The sequence below is a fragment of the Danio rerio genome, chromosome 4, assembly GCF_052040795.2.
Source record: "Danio rerio strain M-AB ecotype USA chromosome 4, GRCz13ab, whole genome shotgun sequence".
NCBI classification, from domain to species: Eukaryota; Metazoa; Chordata; class Actinopteri; order Cypriniformes; family Danionidae; genus Danio; species Danio rerio.
The window spans coordinates 17389563-17407548 of record NC_141024.2 but is presented as its reverse complement, the minus strand read 5'-3'; the positions used below and the strand labels follow the sequence as shown (position 1 = coordinate 17407548).

Genomic DNA, 17986 nt, shown 5'->3' with positions numbered 1-17986 from the left:
TACAAAACCTTGCCATTCATTTGTCATCCATACCCTGATGCTCTTGACCACTAACATAATGACACAAGTATTGTTCAGTCATTCATTTATGTTCTTTTTGACTTAGTCCCTTTATAAATCTGGGGTTGCCACAGCAGAATGAACCGCCAACTTATGCAACATATGTTTTACGCAGCGAATGCCCTTCCAGCTGCAACACATCACTGTGAAACACCCATACACTCTTTCACACACAGTTTAGCTTACCCAATTCACCTATACTGCATGTCTTTGGGCTTCTGGGGGAAACCGGAGCACCCGGAAGAAACCCACGCGATCACTGGGAGTACATACAAACTCCACACAGAAACGCCAACTGACCCAGCCAAGGCTCAAACCAGTAACCTTCTTGCTGTGAGGCGATCGTGCTACCCACTGCGCCACCATGATGCGCCCTACAAAAGTATTATAATATAATTTTTAAAATTGTATGTCATCTTCAAATACAATTTACTCTGATTTTGTATCCCTCCAATACTTGTAAACTACCTTGATGTCAAAGTTACATCTAACAGACATCGATAGATTTTTACTATTTAAGGCTCTTTTGTAAGCTTCAGAATAAAAGCTACACAACACTATTATACAATACGGAAGAGCCAGGATCAAATTTAAAGCCACTCCAACTGTTTGAAATCTGAAAGAAGAAAGTCATACATCAAGGGTGAGTGAATTATACAATCTTTTTTGGGTTAAACCAACTTGCCCTAAATCTATGTAGTGCCTTAACAGTTAATATTACAGTTCTACACAGAGACACTGGGAAGTCTGACCTGAAGCTGATCTTGTACAGGATCTTACAGCACAAGACTCTGCTCTGCTCCAGGAATAGACCGTCTCATTGAGTTTAATCGGCTTAATCCAGCCACTGCTGTGCGTAATGAGCTCACACGCGCTCCCATGAGCTCAACCGTACACTTACTACAATTTGATTTGACATATTTCTAACAAAACCTATGGAGATGTGTTTATTTATTTTTTTATAAATCAGTGTTATTTATAAATGCCAGGATGGCCCCTAGTAGCATCGTGGTGTTATGGTACAGCTGAAGTGAACTTTCAGTGTAGTGACGTCACAGAAGGTCATGGTGATTTAGTCTGAGGTCATTTGATGTCTCAGATCCGCCTGTCGTCCATGCACCCAGTGCATTACAACCAACAAGTGAGTGAACCTTCATTATAGCATGCGTTTTTGGAGGTAGTTAACTGATGGATAAGTGATTGTAGTGTTTCTGAGGAATGTTTGCAAAGGAACTTCTAATTTGTGTGTGGTTTTAATCATCACCTGTGTGTTTTGGCAGCAAACCCTGGTAAAAATGTACCCAAACACTCTAACACAGTTGGCACGGTCGAATCCTTTCCAGGCTCCGCTTTTTTCCATTAAAACAGACCAGCAGCATGAGAAACAGCAGACAAAGCGCAAACTTGCTGCAGCATCTTATGACGGTAGGATGTTCTTTATTTTGTGAATTCAGTTCTTTGCTTTGTTTTGTCAGGGTTTGCTTTGTTCATATTTCAGCTTTTGTTTTATATATAATGTTTTATTTGTTTGTAATGATTGTATTTAATATTTTTAAATGCTTTATTTGTTATTTAGTTTGAATTATTTGACTTTTGTTGTTACTTTGTTACTTAATTTTATTGTTTGGTATTTCGTTTTGTGTATTGTTTGATTAGGTTATTTGCTTGTTGGTGGTTATTTTACGGACATTAATATTGTATGTTTTGTACAATGTTTAGAATGGTTTCTGGTGTTGTTTTAATGCCTACTGAAATAATGCTACCGTTTTTAAAATGAACTCTATTCAAATGCTTGTCATTCCATTGGTAAAGAATTAAGCTCCTCCACAAGGATTAGACGTTTGGCTAATAGACTTTACCCTATCTTCATTGCCGGCTAACTCTTAGTTGCCTTTTTCCAAGTAAAGATTGCACCTGAATGTGAAAGACTATTAAATGTTGATCCAAAAAAAGAGAAATTTGAAATAACAGGGGAGGTTCATTCCACCGTGGTGACCGCTGATGAATAAAAGGACTAAGCCGAAGGAAATGAAAAGAAATAGCATGCTGATAGATTTCGTCTTCACAGTTAAATGCAGACAAAATTATATAACAGCATCATAAATGCTTTCCAAATTGTTTGTGGACTACAGTAGTTATTCTGCAGTCATATACAGTAGTTTTGCTTGATGAATGCAACTGTTTTGGTGCTTGTCAGTCTGCTGCACTTATAAAAGACACATTAGACTATTTTTAATTAGAGTTACGGTGTAAAAAAAAAAGCCTAAAATGGTTTATAAATTTGACATTTCGACATCTGTTTTAAACTTATAATATTTGTCAAGAGAGCTAGGCTTGGTGATCTTGACCTGCATCTAATTTCACTTCATTTCTCCAAACACATTAAAATTTACTTAAATGTCACAAAACTGTCAATGTACCTTTGTTTTTAAGAGTTTGGCATACGTTTTAATTATTTTTGTCTCTGTATCACACACAGAGATACTGAAAGATATTTCAAATAAATTTTGTTGATATCTAATGTGTGTTTTCCACCCTCAGATGCTGAAGTGAGCTGTGAATATGGCTCAAATAAATATTACGCCCTCTGCGGTTTTGGTGGGATTTTGAGCTGCGGCCTCACACACACAGCAGTCGTGCCCCTCGACCTTATTAAATGCCGCATCCAGGTGTGTTTCATCTCTATTTCTCAGATGTATTGCATCACCATTTTTTCCCTCATAGTGTCTGAATTGGCTGGTTCATTGATTGAATAGCGATTCAAATAATACTCTAATTGGTCAGAAAGAGGGCCCAGTCTGCTGTGATTGGTCTGTCACTTAGTTTCAAAAACCAAGCAATCATTACCATATCTGAATTCTCTGCACTGTTAACACTGTGATACCATATTTATCAAGTCATTTCAGAGTTGCATGTAAAGTGGATTCTTAAGCAGAAAACAGTGTCATCTTAAAGGGGTAGTACACCCAGAACAGAAAATTCTGTCATAATTTACTCACCCTTCACTGTTGACAGACCTGTTTGAGTTTCTTTCTTCAGTTAAATACCAAAGAAGGTATTTTGAAGAAAACCGTTGACTTCCATGGTATTTGTTTTTCCTACTGAAGAAGTTTTTAGCTTTTTCCAGAAAATCTTGTTTGCTGTTCTACAGAATAAATAAACTCCTAATGGTTTGGAACTACATGGATGTGAATAAATAGTATTTATAGCTGTGGGTAAACTATTTCTTTAAACATACCAACTACACAAACCAAACTTTTTAAGGCCTCAGCTAAAGTTACAGTAGTGTGAGGGTTCATGCAGTTGTTCTTCATGAAAAAAGTATTGAAAACCTCGCAGGCATTATGCTAATTTGTTATAAATCTGCGCAGGTTTGTGCAGGAAGTAAAGCTGGAATTACTGACTGCTCGGTTCAGAAGCTGTTTTTACTTTTGAGAGATAGAAATTGCATTTATCCTGCATTTATTAAGACTTCACATGACATAATTCTTACTTTTTTTTACACAGAGCTACATGATTTAACTCACAATTGTCTGATGTGAAATCAAAATTGTGAAAGAATCTTGCTTGTATCTTGTAAGAAACTTTATTTTTCTGTTAGAATTGTACTGGATAACTGGAAAGAACTCAGAATTGATCACAAATAAAAGTGCTTAAGTCTTGTTTCGTGACAGCTGTGCTTTAAAATCAATTTAATATCATCTTAATTTAAAGAATTTTTGAAAGGCTGACAGTAACCAGTGTTGAATACTACATTAAGGTTAATCCTTTCTGTTTTAAATGTTTAAAAAGGAATAGCCGTTGAAAAGTAATCAAATATAGTCTTTTAACAATATTTTAAATGAGTATTACATTTCAAAAGTAACATTTCTCATCCTAACATTGTTAAATATTACGATAGTTTACCCAAAAATGGAAATTCTGTCAACTTTTACTCACCCTTCACTCATCTCAAACCTGTTTGATTTTGTTTCTTCTTCTATTGAACTCAAAAGAAGATATTCTGAAGTCCATAGTAATATTTTCAATACTCATTGGAAACAATGTCTGTCAGTTTATAACATTATTCAGAATATATTTGATGTCAAACAGAAGAAAGAATCTCATAAAGTTTGTAACTACATAATAAAGAAAATAATTACTTTTTTTTTTTTTTTTACTGTACTATCTTTTAAATGCACCTAAACACAAAATGGGGTCTTATTTTTGACTAACTCCATTACCGAACACTAGGCCCACACAGAATCTGCGCAGATTTTTAGCCCATCACTGATTGTTTATTTACTTGTGTAAATTTGTGTAAATTCATATTTATTCAGGTTTTTAATTAATTTCTGTAATATTATTGACTAATATGAAAATATTTATGATTTATTTACAATATAGTAAACATTGTACAATATTTACAATACAGTAAACATAAAATACAAGTTAAAAAGTTACTACTTTTTATTTCATATATTAAGGTTTTAGTTATGACACTCCAAAAATCATTTCGCATAAATCCGCAGATTTTACCAAAATTCTGTACAGAAATACCAAAAAATGTCTGCAGATTCCCTCTGGCCCTACCGAACACTCACAAACACACTGATCTTGTCTTCCAGGTGGACCCAGAGAAGTACAAGTCCATCTTCAATGGTTTCTCGGTCACTTTGAGAGAGGATGGTTTCAGAGGGCTGGGTAAAGGCTGGGCTCCTACATTCATCGGTTACTCCATGCAAGGGCTCTGCAAGTTTGGTTTCTATGAAATCTTTAAGGCGCTGTACAATGACATGCTCGGAGAGGTGAGCGTCGGCATCTTAATATTAAATTTAGCAGTAGATCACCCACTAACTGTTTGTGTTTGGCAAACAGGAGAATGCTTATTTGTGGAGGACATCCGTTTATCTGGCCGCCTCTGCCAGCGCTGAGTTTTTCGCTGATATTGCACTGGCTCCTATGGAAGCGTGCAAGGTGCGAATTCAGACGCAGCCCGGCTACGCCAACACCCTGAGAGAGTGCGCTCCAAAAATGCATGCCGAGGAGGGACTGAATGCGTGAGTCTCTGTCAAAATGGACACTTTATTATTATTAAAGTACTGTCATTATGTGCTCTTGTAGTTTTTAATGAAAAGAACTTCACCTCCTCTTTTGAAAATACATCTCTTCTTTGTGTACTGGTGAGAGGGCGGGACAACCTGTCAATCACATAAGACCGACCAATAGTAAGCCACAGTAATCCAGTCATTTCCAGAGGACAATATTCAAGTCATGTCCTGCATTTTTCGTATTTGAGAAGCTGTTTTAGCTGGGATGTACAGCACAAAAAGGAAGACAAAAGTAAAAGAGTGCACATTCTTAAAAGTGCTCACCACAAATTTGGGTGAGATGTGTTCAATCTTTGACTAAAATTGTTTTAAAAATGTAATGCAATGGTTGTATTTTGTCCATATTTAATCCACCATATTTAAAACTTTTATTAAAACAACCCATAATTTTTAGAAAATAACAATACAATTCCTTGTACATTTCACAAATAATTACAAATTATTATTATTTGGTACTTTTATTATTATTCACTGAATGAAATATTACATATTGAAGTAGAAAAATAGAAAGTGTTCCTGCAAAGATCTCAAGTGATTATTAAACCTTTCTTAACACATTCATTAAATTTTTTATTTTTATATAGTTTCCTATTATTTTAGTTATATAAAATGTTTTCTTTTTTTAATAATGACTGGAGTTTACCAGTGATTTAAGACTGACCAAACTGTACAATATACAGTGCTGACTGCATTACCCATTAAACCCTTTTTTAAAGACTCTCTGACTGTGTGTTTAGTGTTTGCTAATGATGTTATTGTCTGTGCAGCTTCTATAAAGGTGTTTATCCGCTGTGGCTGAGGCAGATTCCTTACACCATGATGAAGTTTGCTTGTTTCGAGCGAACGGTGGAAACTCTGTACAAGTACGTCGTACCCAAACCCCGCAGTGAGTGCTCCAAACCAGAGCAGCTGGTGGTCACGTTCGTCGCCGGTTACATTGGTAAGTTAACCGCAAACAGGCCTGAGCCTTTAGATGCGTAGATGTTTCTAACTCTGCAAGTTTGCATAGATATGGAGTCATGGTCAAAATTATTGGCACCCTTGGTAAATATGAAAAAAGAATGCTGTGAAAATTAATTGCATCTTTAATTCAGTGAAGTCACAAGAAAGCTAATCTTTTATTTAAATAAAACAATTGATTATAAATACAGTTGTAGTGAAATATATTTCAATATATTTTGGTTTGACAGGAGTATAAATATGAAACCCAATAGCCAAATTCCATTATTAATCTATCACAAATGAGTAAAGGCAAACAACACAGTTTTGATGCGCAGCAAAAGAATGTTGAACTTTACAAAATAGAGGCTTTACGAACATTAAAACATCCAGATAAAATGGAGATGTTCTTAATCTGCCCTACATGAACACTATTTACTTGATAAAAGCTTAATTTAAAAGTTTCCTACAGTTAAACAGTTGACTTAAATCACATTTTAATACGTTCACAGGGTATCCACGGGGCCTTAAAAAGTCTTAAAATGTCTTAAATTTCAAAAGCAAAAGATTTCAGGCCTTAAAAAGTTTTAAATTCACTAAAGTATTGTCTTGTAGGTCTTAAATAATTTTAAACAGGTCTCAATTTACCTATGTGCAGGTAAAGATACCTTATAGGACCGACACACGACACAACTTTTTCATATTTAGGCTTTTTATTGCAAAGAAATGCAATTTAAAACAGCTGACATGTTTAAAGGAAATTCTCCAAATTAAGTTCCATAATTAGGGAAAGAAAACTAAGGCAACACATTTCTTTATATAATCTTCCATTAGGACAAAAACTATTAACAGACGTAACTGGGCTATTAGAAAACCTAAGTCTAAAATTTTATTCATAATGGTCTTAAGAGTCAGAAAAAATTCTTCAGTTTGACTTAAAGAAACCTACATAAACCCAGCTTCAGCAAATTTCTTTTTCTGAGTGGTTCATTTTTAGTTTAGCTTAGCATAATAAATTGAATCAGATTTGAGCGTTAGCGTTTCGTTCAAAATTTTCATAAAAGAGTCCAGATTATTTCCCTAATTCCCTTGCTCGAGACTGAATGTGTGTCTGTAGTCTTCAAGGTTGTAGAGATCTTTAATCTTGCAGGACTATTTTTCTGTCTGCTTGCTTGGACATGTTGTTTAGATACACTCATATATATATATATATATATATATATATATATATATATATATATATATACATATATGTATATATATTGTCAGATAAAAGACGATATGAATAATGCACATCATATAACCTGTGTTGTGTGTGGTCTCAGCTGGGGTGTTCTGTGCGGTGGTTTCTCATCCCGCTGACTCGGTGGTGTCGGTACTGAACAAAGAGAAGGGCAGTTCAGCTGTTGAGGTGCTGAAAAGACTGGGGCCCGTAGGTAAGAGACTGCTCACACACACACACACCCATACACACTACACATAGCACACAACAGCTGTCAATGAGATACGGTTAAAAAAACAAACAGGTTCAGATCTACAGTCTGTAATCATTTTACCTTTGAAGAAATTAGTGGGTCATTTTGTTTGTTGTTGTTTGTACAAAAAATGTATGATTTTTAAAAAATGACAAAATACAAAAATTAGCATGAAGGACAATTATGAAACAAATTCATGATTTAAACACAGATTTGTCAAAACATCATTCTGTCAATGACTTCTGTACATAATAAAAATTCATGGTCAAGAAAAAGTTATTTTAGTTTTTTTTTTTTTTTTTTTACATGCATACAAATTGATTTCTTGGCAACTAGCTGAAATGATACTTATTTATGTATTATTTATATAGTTTTGTGCATTTTGTGGACTAAAGTTTATAAGAATAAAGACAAAATCCCCATTACATAGCCCACACATTTTAGTAAGTGACACACTTATAGAAGTACCTCATATTTCCCAAAGTGAAGTGTATAGGCATTAACCTCCCTTTTAAAATTGTTTTTATATTTTTTAATTGTTTGTTTATTTGAGTTTCTTTTTTTTATTTTTAATGTTAGTAGATAAAACATAACCCATAAATTACTTTAGACCTAAAAGAAATATGCAATACTCTTTATACCCAAAAGAGGCAGCTGTTGCTCTTAGAATTATTCCCATTAGACACAGCTCCATCCAAAACAGGGGTCTCAAACTCAAATTGGCAGGGGACCACATCAGTGACTGACAATTCATCAGAGAGTCGTTTTAACATTCAAGCACATGAAAAAAGTGGAAACATGATGTAATTGATACATTCAGATATTCTTCCACAGAGTATCAAAGCTCCTTATTTTTGTTTCTTGTTGTACATATTGAAGGGGTAGTTTAAACAGCTATGAAAATACTACAGTTTAATAATAGGCATATTAATAATAATTATTATTCTGTCTCAAATAATTGTTGCTTAACCGAATGTATAACAGATCGCGTAAGACAGCAGAATGCAGTTTGGGTAACTTTACTGGCAATTATTCTTCTCAATATAATTTTTTTTTTTTTTTTGTAAAACTACAACAAAGAGGGGAAAAGTATGTACATATACACGTTTACTTGAACATGTTCTTTTTTTTTTTTTACTAAACCACAAGTGTATGTGCGACTGCACAACAATGATAGTGAGTCAAAAATATAGGTTATGTTGGGCCGAATCTCGTAAAATTTTTGACGTCAGTTGCACAAATGTCCCGCAGCCGTTGGTTGGAGACCCCTGATCAAAAACATATTTTATTATAATAAAAATATAAGTATACAATTTAAACACTTCTAGACCAGTTTTAATGCTGAGAGCTGTTGGCTGGATGTTTTTACAAAAATACAGGATTTTAAATTCTGTGTCATATTATATTAAACAAAAAATCATATGCAATGTTTTCTATTCATTTATTAGATTATCTCTTATTGTGTTCTGAAGTTGCTTTCATCATGTAATATGTTTTTATCTAAATTGATATTTATCTATATTAAAGTTGCTGATGTGGCAATAAAAAAAAACATAATTCCATCGTCATCATTTCATCCTCGAGACGAAAGAATAATGATGGATTTTCACACTGTTTATCATTGAAGTATTGTCACGAGAGCAGTGATTTCAGTGAGTGTTTTGTGTTCTCAGGCGTGTGGAAGGGTCTGTTCGCGAGGATCATCATGATCGGGACGCTGACGGCCCTGCAGTGGTTCATCTACGACTCGGTGAAGGTTTACTTCCGCCTGCCGCGTCCTCCACCACCAGACATGCCCGAGTCCCTCAAGAGGAAGATGGGGCTGCTGGACTACTAGACTCCTGAGGAACTGCACAAAACTCACAGGGCTTTCCACATTCACCAGGCACACACACACACACACACTGGTGACTTTCTCTGCTGCTGTTTGTCTGTATTAGGGAAAAGCACACATCTGTCCCTTTTATGTGATTTCTGTGTGTTTCGTCTCTCCTTTGGTGAATGTTGGACTGAATATTTAAACTAAATCATATTTAGTGGCCCAAATTAGTACCTTTTCAATAACATTTCTTCAATAAACTAAAGAATAAAATCACAACGTGTATGTGTGCTAACAGGTGTTTTGTCAAAACAAGGCCAACTTATAATATTTTCCAATTATTAGGGTATTGTATGCATATATTTTAGATTTAGTTTGAAAGTAGGCTTATTTTTATGCAACAGATGCATTTATAAGGCTTTAGTTGATTTGATAGACCATAGTTCCATTGATATTGTTTAGTAAAACAATAAAAAAAAGTTTTTTAATTAGTGCGGCTTATATAAATGTGATATAAAATGTATAAATGCCATAGATGTAAAACTTAAACGCAAAAATCTGTTAATGTTGGCATTATATTGACAGAATATAAAGTATTATTATTATTAGATTTAAAAAAAAAACATTTTGCCTAAAAAAAATTAAATAAAAGGTAAATTTTTACAAATTGTAATCAGAGTAACAAAAACACATAACAATATTATTAAATTCATAAAAATAAATAAAAGCATAAATAAAATGAAATAAATGAAAGCGAAAACTAATTCAAAACAATAAAATAGACATTTTAGACAAAAAAAAAACTGCTTATGTTGTCCTAACATAACTAACTTACCTAACTTAACATGCCTAACTTAAAAAATAAGTTGAAATATTAAAAAAAAAAATCAATACATGAAGTGATTTATTCATTTTCTTTTTGGCTTCGTCCCTTATAAATCGCCACAGCGGAATGACCCACCTACTTATCCATCATGTTTTACACAGCGAATGCCTTTCCAGCTGCAATCCATCACTGGGAAACATCCATACACCCTCATTTACACACATACACACACTACAGTCAATTTAGCCTACCCAGTTCACCTATACCACATGTCTTCGGACTTGTGGGGGAAACCGGAGCACCCGGAGGAAACGAAGTGGTTTAAAATAATACAAATTACCAAAATACACCTCAAAATGTATATTGATTTCAAACTAATACATAAAAAAGAAGACTAAAGACTACAAACATAAAAACCTGTTGAGAAAAGTTGAGGTGTAAACATTGCCCCGCAAAGGAAAATAGAAAATTATTATTTATTTTTTAAATAACTCAAAACTACATTAAAATGAATGGTCATTAAAAGGAAAGTTCAAACATTTAATTTCATAGAAGCTCAGCTGACAAAAAAACAAATAAAGATGAAGCTCCTGCTCGTCACATGATTAGAATCCAGCTTTAATTAGTTTCGTTTGTGGATGTTTTCCAGCGTTCTCCAGTCACATTCAGAGACTAATAGAGTGTCATTGGGTCACAATAGCCCGTGCTCTCCTCTCCTCATCAGCTTCTCATGTGAGCAACAGGAAAATGCAGACCTCTAACCTCAATCCAGTCTGTTTTCAGCTGTAAAAACCAGGGGACGGCATGCAGAAGCGAGGTCGTTCGCTTCACATATGACCATCTTTCTGGGCTGATATGAGTTTTTGAGAGGGGAAAGACGGGCTGTTCATGCTCTATTGTTGTCATTATGTCCCATTTGCTTACGACGAAGATGATTTCTGAGAAATGAAGGCTCTGTGGTTTTGCGTCCTCTTACTTTGCTTGTATTACTTTCACCTTTCTGCGGTAAAAGCATTGAGTGTGTAATGGCTCCACATGCACCTTCACCTGCAGAGTGAGTAATGCAGGAGCGGGACATCAGGATTGTGGTAAAAGCACAGCATTACACTGCGTCTGCTGGAGAAAACCGCATTTGGTTTTATAAATCAGACAAACTGGAATGGAGGAGTAAACCCCAAAAATATGTTAAAATAGTATTAGGCTAATGGGAGATATATACAGTGCTCAGCATAATTGAGTACACCATATTTTGGAAATAAATATTTTTATCCATTTCTTAGTGAATATAGGCAAAGTATTTTGGAGCATTTAAACAAAACAGATTTATTAAACAGATATATTTATTAAAATAAGATTTTAGTCACCAAACATATTTAGAAACTGGAAGACAATGCAATTAAATACAAGCAAAACTTCGCAAAAACTAATTACAACCTACAAAATTTCAACTAAATATTTCCATTTTTTGCTTCTCTTTATTTTTCCTCTTTTTAAAAAAACTGTATTTAATATTTTTTATAACATATACATTTTGGTGTACTAATATAATATTGCATAGCTTCCTATTAAAAATATGAATTTAAAAGATAAATTTGTGAGGAGTGTACATATATATGCTGAGCACCGTATGTATGTGTATATATCAATTTTACATTTAGATGAACTCGATGCACTAAAATACAATGATGCCATTTTAATAGATGAAGAGTTTATTCATCTGAAATAATCTTCTAAAATGAACATCTGCAGTGTGCGGGTTTAGTAATTTCACCTTTATGGCAACAAATAAGTTATTTTCACTGTCTTAAATGTAAAATAACTAAAAAAAACTGGTGACTGAGGGACTAAAATGCTCATTTTTATAAGAAAATTTCAGATAGCCCTTCAGGTTTTTGCATCTGAACTCTTTAGATACAGTTTAATATAAGAAAATTATTATATACTTATAATAAGACGTTATATTGCATTTTTTTATATATAAGTGAACTTAAACTTAGTATATTTATTAATTATATAACCTGACTTTCTTTTTTTGTTTAAGTTTATTCATGGTTTATTTGTGGTTCTACGGGGTGGAAGTTTGGGAAGTATATGTTAGGATGAAAGATCTATTTAGATTATTCTGTACATTTTTGTACTTTGTGCTTAACTTAAAAAAAAAACAAAGTTCAAAAATATATTTATTTAAGTATTTAATATGTTGTTAATGTTGTTAACAAGTAAACAATGAAAGCAAATTATTTTTGTTAATTAAAATACATCTCTTATGTTAAATAGTAATAATAATAATTTTGTAATTCAAATTTAATTTATCTAAAACTTCTCATTTCATTTAGTCAAATGTGATGTACTAATATAGCTAAAGTTAAACTATATAATCATCTTCAAATAAATGTAATAAAAATGTACTTAACACACCACAAAATTACTAACAGCTGCACTCAATTTAAAATTAAAAACTAAAATCTGAAATAAAAGCTGGTTTAAAATGTTAACACAAACTACATTTGACAGTGACACTAAAATTGCCCTTATTATAAATCATGTTTTATTAAAATCTGAAAACGATGTGCTGTCATACTACATAATCTGCACTTGTCTTACATTATATTTATGAATTCTCTAAGCAGTTGTCACGTTAAAGCTGTTTTCACTCTTAAAAAAACAAGTGAAAATGTCCTGACGTGGTTGTTAGGGTCAACATTTGAAGTGGATCAAACCTTTTAATCACAGTTGTCCTAAAACAATTCAACAACACCCATTCTTTTTTGATCCACTTTAAATGTTGACTACCATAAGTGTAATCTGAAGTAATATGCAAACTGTGTAAATATAATAAATATATTGAAAAAATTATTAAAACAATTTACCTGTTGCTTAAAAAAAGCTTAATTTAATCTCATTAAATTACATTAGTATACACTTATATGATAAGTTTTACATACACTTACATGATATTCCTATATGTTCAGTCAACAGTGAAAGTGAAAACAACTAAAAAAGATTTATTTGCTTTGTTTTATTAACTGCATTCAATAAGTGTTAATAAAAATAACTTATGAGAGAAAATAAGAGAAAAGAAAACCTGTAAATTCTACTCCAGCACCACCTCCAGCTGAGAACAGTGTGGTGAAATACTGTCCTCTGTGTGTTTGTGCATGTGAGTGTGTGTTAATGTGTCTGTCTCGCTCTCCATTGTTGAAGTCCTCGTCTCATAAAGGTCGGTCTGAAATAGCATGCAGTGCTTCAGCAGGGTCATACGGGTTCATTAATGACCAGAGGAACGGCAGCTGCTGGAATATTCCATAAGAGAAGCAACATGAAGATACAGAGAAGTCAATGAAGAAAGCTGATAACATGTTTGACTTGCATATACTTTAGCTTTAGAAATCTTTACAACTTATCAGTGTTAATGCTTTGCCATCTCATATCCAGAGCTTGCTGTAGCCTGTGATTGGCCACTAGTTTGATGGGTGGAAGGTTCGTGCTCTGTGATTGGCTGATATGAGGTGAAAAATATCAATGATGGTGTTTGGATGCTAAATATGTTTATCAGCGATGGCAATAGATAAATATTGAGCTTAAAATTTCACAACTGGCTGCTGGTAACTAATTTAAGTCAAATGACAGGTCGTATTTTGTACTTTAGTGTTTGCTAAATGCCATTTTTAGACTTTAAAAAGGCTAAATGTAGAAAGACTGGCTGTTTTTTTTTTTCCTATAAATAGCATGTGAGTTATTAATGGTTGAAAATAGTTCTGTCATTTACTCACTTTCCACTTTTTCCATATTTTTTTCTTCTTATGAACCCAAAAGATTGATTTTGAGTGAAATGTAGTATTAATGCGTGCCTTTTGTAAAGCTACTTTGTAACAATAATTATTGTGAAAAACGCTATACAGATAAGCTTTAATCAAATGAAGTATTGATTTGAAGAAACCGGTAACCATTGACTTCCATTGATTTTTATGACTAAGGATGTCAGTGTTTACTGTTTTGCAACATTCTACAACAAATCCTTATGTGTGTTATCTACCAGTCATAAAATTAGCCGGTTCGTTGATTGATGCGATTAAAATAAGCTAAAAATAAATACTAAGAAAGCAGAAGAGATGGTATTTGGCCCAAAGTGTATAGGTGACCATCATCAAGTGGTTGTACATGACCATCCTATTACTCAATCAGAGACATATAAGTACTTGGGCATTCACATTGACAGTTCTTTTACATTGAAAACACACAAAGAGTGGGTTTGCTCCCATTTACACCAGAGATTGTATATTTTTTTTTACAGGTTACGTATTTTTGGAGTTAACAAGAAGCTTATGATGTTGTTTTATAAAGCTGTTCTTGAAAGCATTGTCAGGTATATCACATTGTGATTTGGAAACCTCTACAGTGTAAATCTAAGCTGATGCATCTCTTTAAGACAGGATGGAAGTTGTTGGGCACAATGAATATTTTAATCCTCAAGTTTAAAATGAGGATTGTGTCCTTTATCACGTGGAAAGGATTCTGAATGATCCAACTCATTTTTTGTTTTTACGTTGAACTGCTTCCCTCTGGTACACTCTCAGAAATAAAGGTTCGAGAGCTGTCACTAGGGTGTTACCTTTTCAAAAGGTACATATTTGTACTTAAAGGGTACATATTGGCACCTCAAAAGTATATATTAGTACCTAAAAATGTTATTGTTTGTTTTTATGGAATGTTTGAGCCATATGGTGAAGCCCATAACACATTTCCTGTCAAGGACAATAAAGTGTACTACTGCTAGCCTACTACTGATATCTTCTTTTGGGTTCAACCATGTGAAATCGCTAGAGGATGAGTAAATAGTAAATATTAATTCATTTTTTCATTGTGTGGAAAGCAAAAGACGAACATTCTGTTTGTGTATGGTGTTTGGAACGGCACGATGGTGAATAATTAGAGTTAAAAATCTTATAGTCTCATTTAAACTTGTTTTAGTGGCTTCACAGCAAATCTGGAGGGGCACAGATGCTTATGTAATACAAACAGACTATTACACAACCTTTACAGTGTCCCTTAATCCCTCCCGACACAAACACAGCTCCTCTTCCTCACTCTGGCTCTTTTCCCTGCTTATTCCTCCAGTTATCATATATATTACATCTTCACTGTTTGATGTATGTAGACAAACATTCTTGCTCTATAATCTTTTAGGCAAATAATGAGAGGATATTAATGCTGTTCAGATGTCTCGGACAATGAATAATCTTATTGGACGAGCCTATGGGAGGAACAGAGGCCTCATTGGTCCACATTTTTAGGATTTAAGGAAGTATTGTTTGTTAGGGAAAAGGCAGACTGTTGCTGAGGTGCCAATGCATAAACATCTATCTATCTATCAATCTATCTATCTATCTATCTATCTATCTATCTATCTATCTATCTATCTATCTGTCTATCTATCTATCTGTCTATCTATCTATCTGTCTGTGTCTGTCTGTCTATCCATCTATCTATCCGTCTATCTGTCTGTCTGTCTGTCTAATTAAATGTCTACATTTTATACAGCAAAATGTGAGGAACATTTGCTTGTGTTTGTTTGCATATTTTCTAGGTTTTCATAATGTAATGCCTGAGTTCATATGTATTCCAGCTACTGGATGTGTTTACTAGGCACAAAACCTTTGAAGGTGGTTGCGTAACACATACACAAACCAGTTCCACTTCCAACAACTCCATTGGGCAAAAACAACAACCCAAATAAAATAGATAGCTTTAGCCTATAGGTTTATGTTTGTCTGTGCATAGTGTTGATTGAGATACAACAGCTTGGCATGTATTATATCCCATCATTAGCAAAATATTGCGTTATTATGATTACGCATCTTAATAAGTAGCAAGGTCAATATATAGGAAGTCTTTTCATGATGACAATGAAATCCTTGACAGCCCTCAAGGGAAAAGTGGGCAGGGGGCTGTTCCAGAAAGCAGGTTATGTGACATACCCAGGTAAGTTTGAGAGTAAGTAGGTGGATAACCTCAACTTTGGTTCCAAAATCGGAGGTAACTTCTGGGTATGTTAAGTAGCCATAGCAACTTACTCTCTGAAGATAACCTGCTCCGGAGCAGGTTATGTTCAGAGAGTAAGTTGCAATGTTTCAGAGTTTGTCTGTTTCAGAGAGTTTACTGAGCATTGCGTGCTCTTTTGATGAGAATATTTATGGATGTGGACACACAGATACAAGTTTTTTCGTTGTGAGAGGGTTATAAGTGCATATTTTTTTCATAACAAAATTCATAATGTTAATGTATTTAACAAACCTTTTTGAAATCAAATGTGACAAACCGCGGGTCTGCGCTTACCATAAAAAACATTCAGTGCAGCTCTTTGTATTCGCGTCAGGGCATTTTAGGCAACTGTACAATGTGGCAGTATGACCACCTGTACAGTATGCCTGACACTGAACTGTTTTTTACACTTTTGTACAGTTCCTTGGTCATACATTACTGCGTATCATTACACAGATGACTCAGAGCACGGGAATAGCGTAGTGGACAGTGCGTTGATGAAGTACAATGGAGCGCACAACGGAGCAAGTTCGAAACTCACATACAGATCTTGTTTTTTTTTCTCTCCTTCTGCACCCTCACATTTTTCTGTATAATATTATAAGTGGCAGCTTTGTCTTTTGTAGGAAAATATATCTTTAATTTAAGATGTAGGAAGTCGTTCTTATATATACATTCACGCACACACACCTACATTTTTTAATATAATATTTTTTTCAGGGATTCTAAATGCTATTGTGTGCATTAATTGCAGCCGATTTTAAAGCTCCATCAGTCACTAAAGGAAACTGATGATATAAAATTTGTCCAAAGTATAAGTGTGCAGGTACAACTTAATTTTCTATCCTTAATCTTTTGGTGTTTCAACTATTAAACTCATAACTGCTTCCACTTACCAGCTTATCACACACTCCACCTCATCACTATGTTAAGGCTAAATGGCTGATTTTCAGGAAGTAATGATTCAAGTGTATAACACAAATATAGTAAAAAAAAAAAAAAAAACTATAAAGCAAATGTTGCTTAACACAATGTTTATTTTTATTATATTTGTATTATAAAATAGAATCATTACTGGGCACTACATTGTTACTTGCTGGAGGACAAAAGATACCCTTTTCTGCCTTATACGATGACACCCTACCTGCAGCCTGACCCAGAGTAAATCTCAGTGACCCAAGCAGACAAAACAGATTGAAGAGTGCTAAAAAATATATAATTAGTCAAAAAACTATGTTTAATCAAATAGTTTGGTCTGTTCATTTCTTCATTTCCTGAAATAAAATGAATGATTTTGTACACTGCTTTACACACGCACCTTTAAACATGTAACATATTTTTCATATACATTTCTCACCTTAAGTTGATGCTCATGTGACTTTATCTTTAAAGATGGACCTTATACAGCTACTTTAGAATTTAAATATGTAGATAAAAGATTTTGTGATCCAAGAGTAAAATTAAAATATGGAAAAATGCAGAAAATTCTGACACTGCTTGTTAGTTGAGGCAGAAGGAACTTCGTCTGCATGCAAAATAAAAAGAACTTAAAGCTATCTGACAACAATCACTTACAACAGTGACAGAGTGTGTGGTTTAAGTCAAAAACTCAACCACTGAAAAGCCTTTATTGTAGGACACAGCAGTTAGACAGGCCTCTTTCTATTAGCTGCATGTCAGAAAGAATATTCTGGAGTGTTAAATAAAGAGCTCCAGTAATTAAATATTACCTTTT

General features: G+C 33.9%; 1 protein-coding gene across 2 annotated transcripts; it reads left to right on the top strand.

Moving 5' to 3' along the window:
- The first annotated feature begins 1157 nt into the window (after positions 1–1157).
- Positions 1158–9659, top strand: slc25a3a (solute carrier family 25 member 3a). 2 transcript variants are annotated; one of them, NM_200715.2, is made up of 8 exons: positions 1158–1201; positions 1341–1485; positions 2602–2729; positions 4668–4847; positions 4918–5099; positions 5918–6090; positions 7415–7525; positions 9238–9659. In NM_200715.2, the coding sequence occupies exons 2-8, from the start codon at positions 1356–1358 to the stop codon at positions 9399–9401; spliced, it is 1068 nt and encodes a 355-aa protein (NP_957009.1). In that variant the 5' UTR covers positions 1158–1201; positions 1341–1355; the 3' UTR covers positions 9402–9659. The 2 variants fall into 2 exon arrangements, with proteins under 2 accessions (NP_957009.1, NP_001315501.1); NM_001328572.1 differs by having other exon boundaries at positions 1158–1237.
- The last annotated feature ends 8327 nt before the right edge of the window (positions 9660–17986 follow it).

Coding starts and splice junctions, on each gene's coding strand:
- slc25a3a (NM_200715.2), top strand. CDS start 1,356: ATGTACCCAAACACTCTAACACAGTTGGCACGGTCGAATCCTTTCCAG. Junction 1,486..2,601: donor TGCTGCAGCATCTTATGACG/GTAGGATGTTCT, acceptor TTCCACCCTCAG/ATGCTGAAGTGAGCTGTGAA. Junction 5,100..5,917: donor GCCGAGGAGGGACTGAATGC/GTGAGTCTCTGT, acceptor TTGTCTGTGCAG/CTTCTATAAAGGTGTTTATC.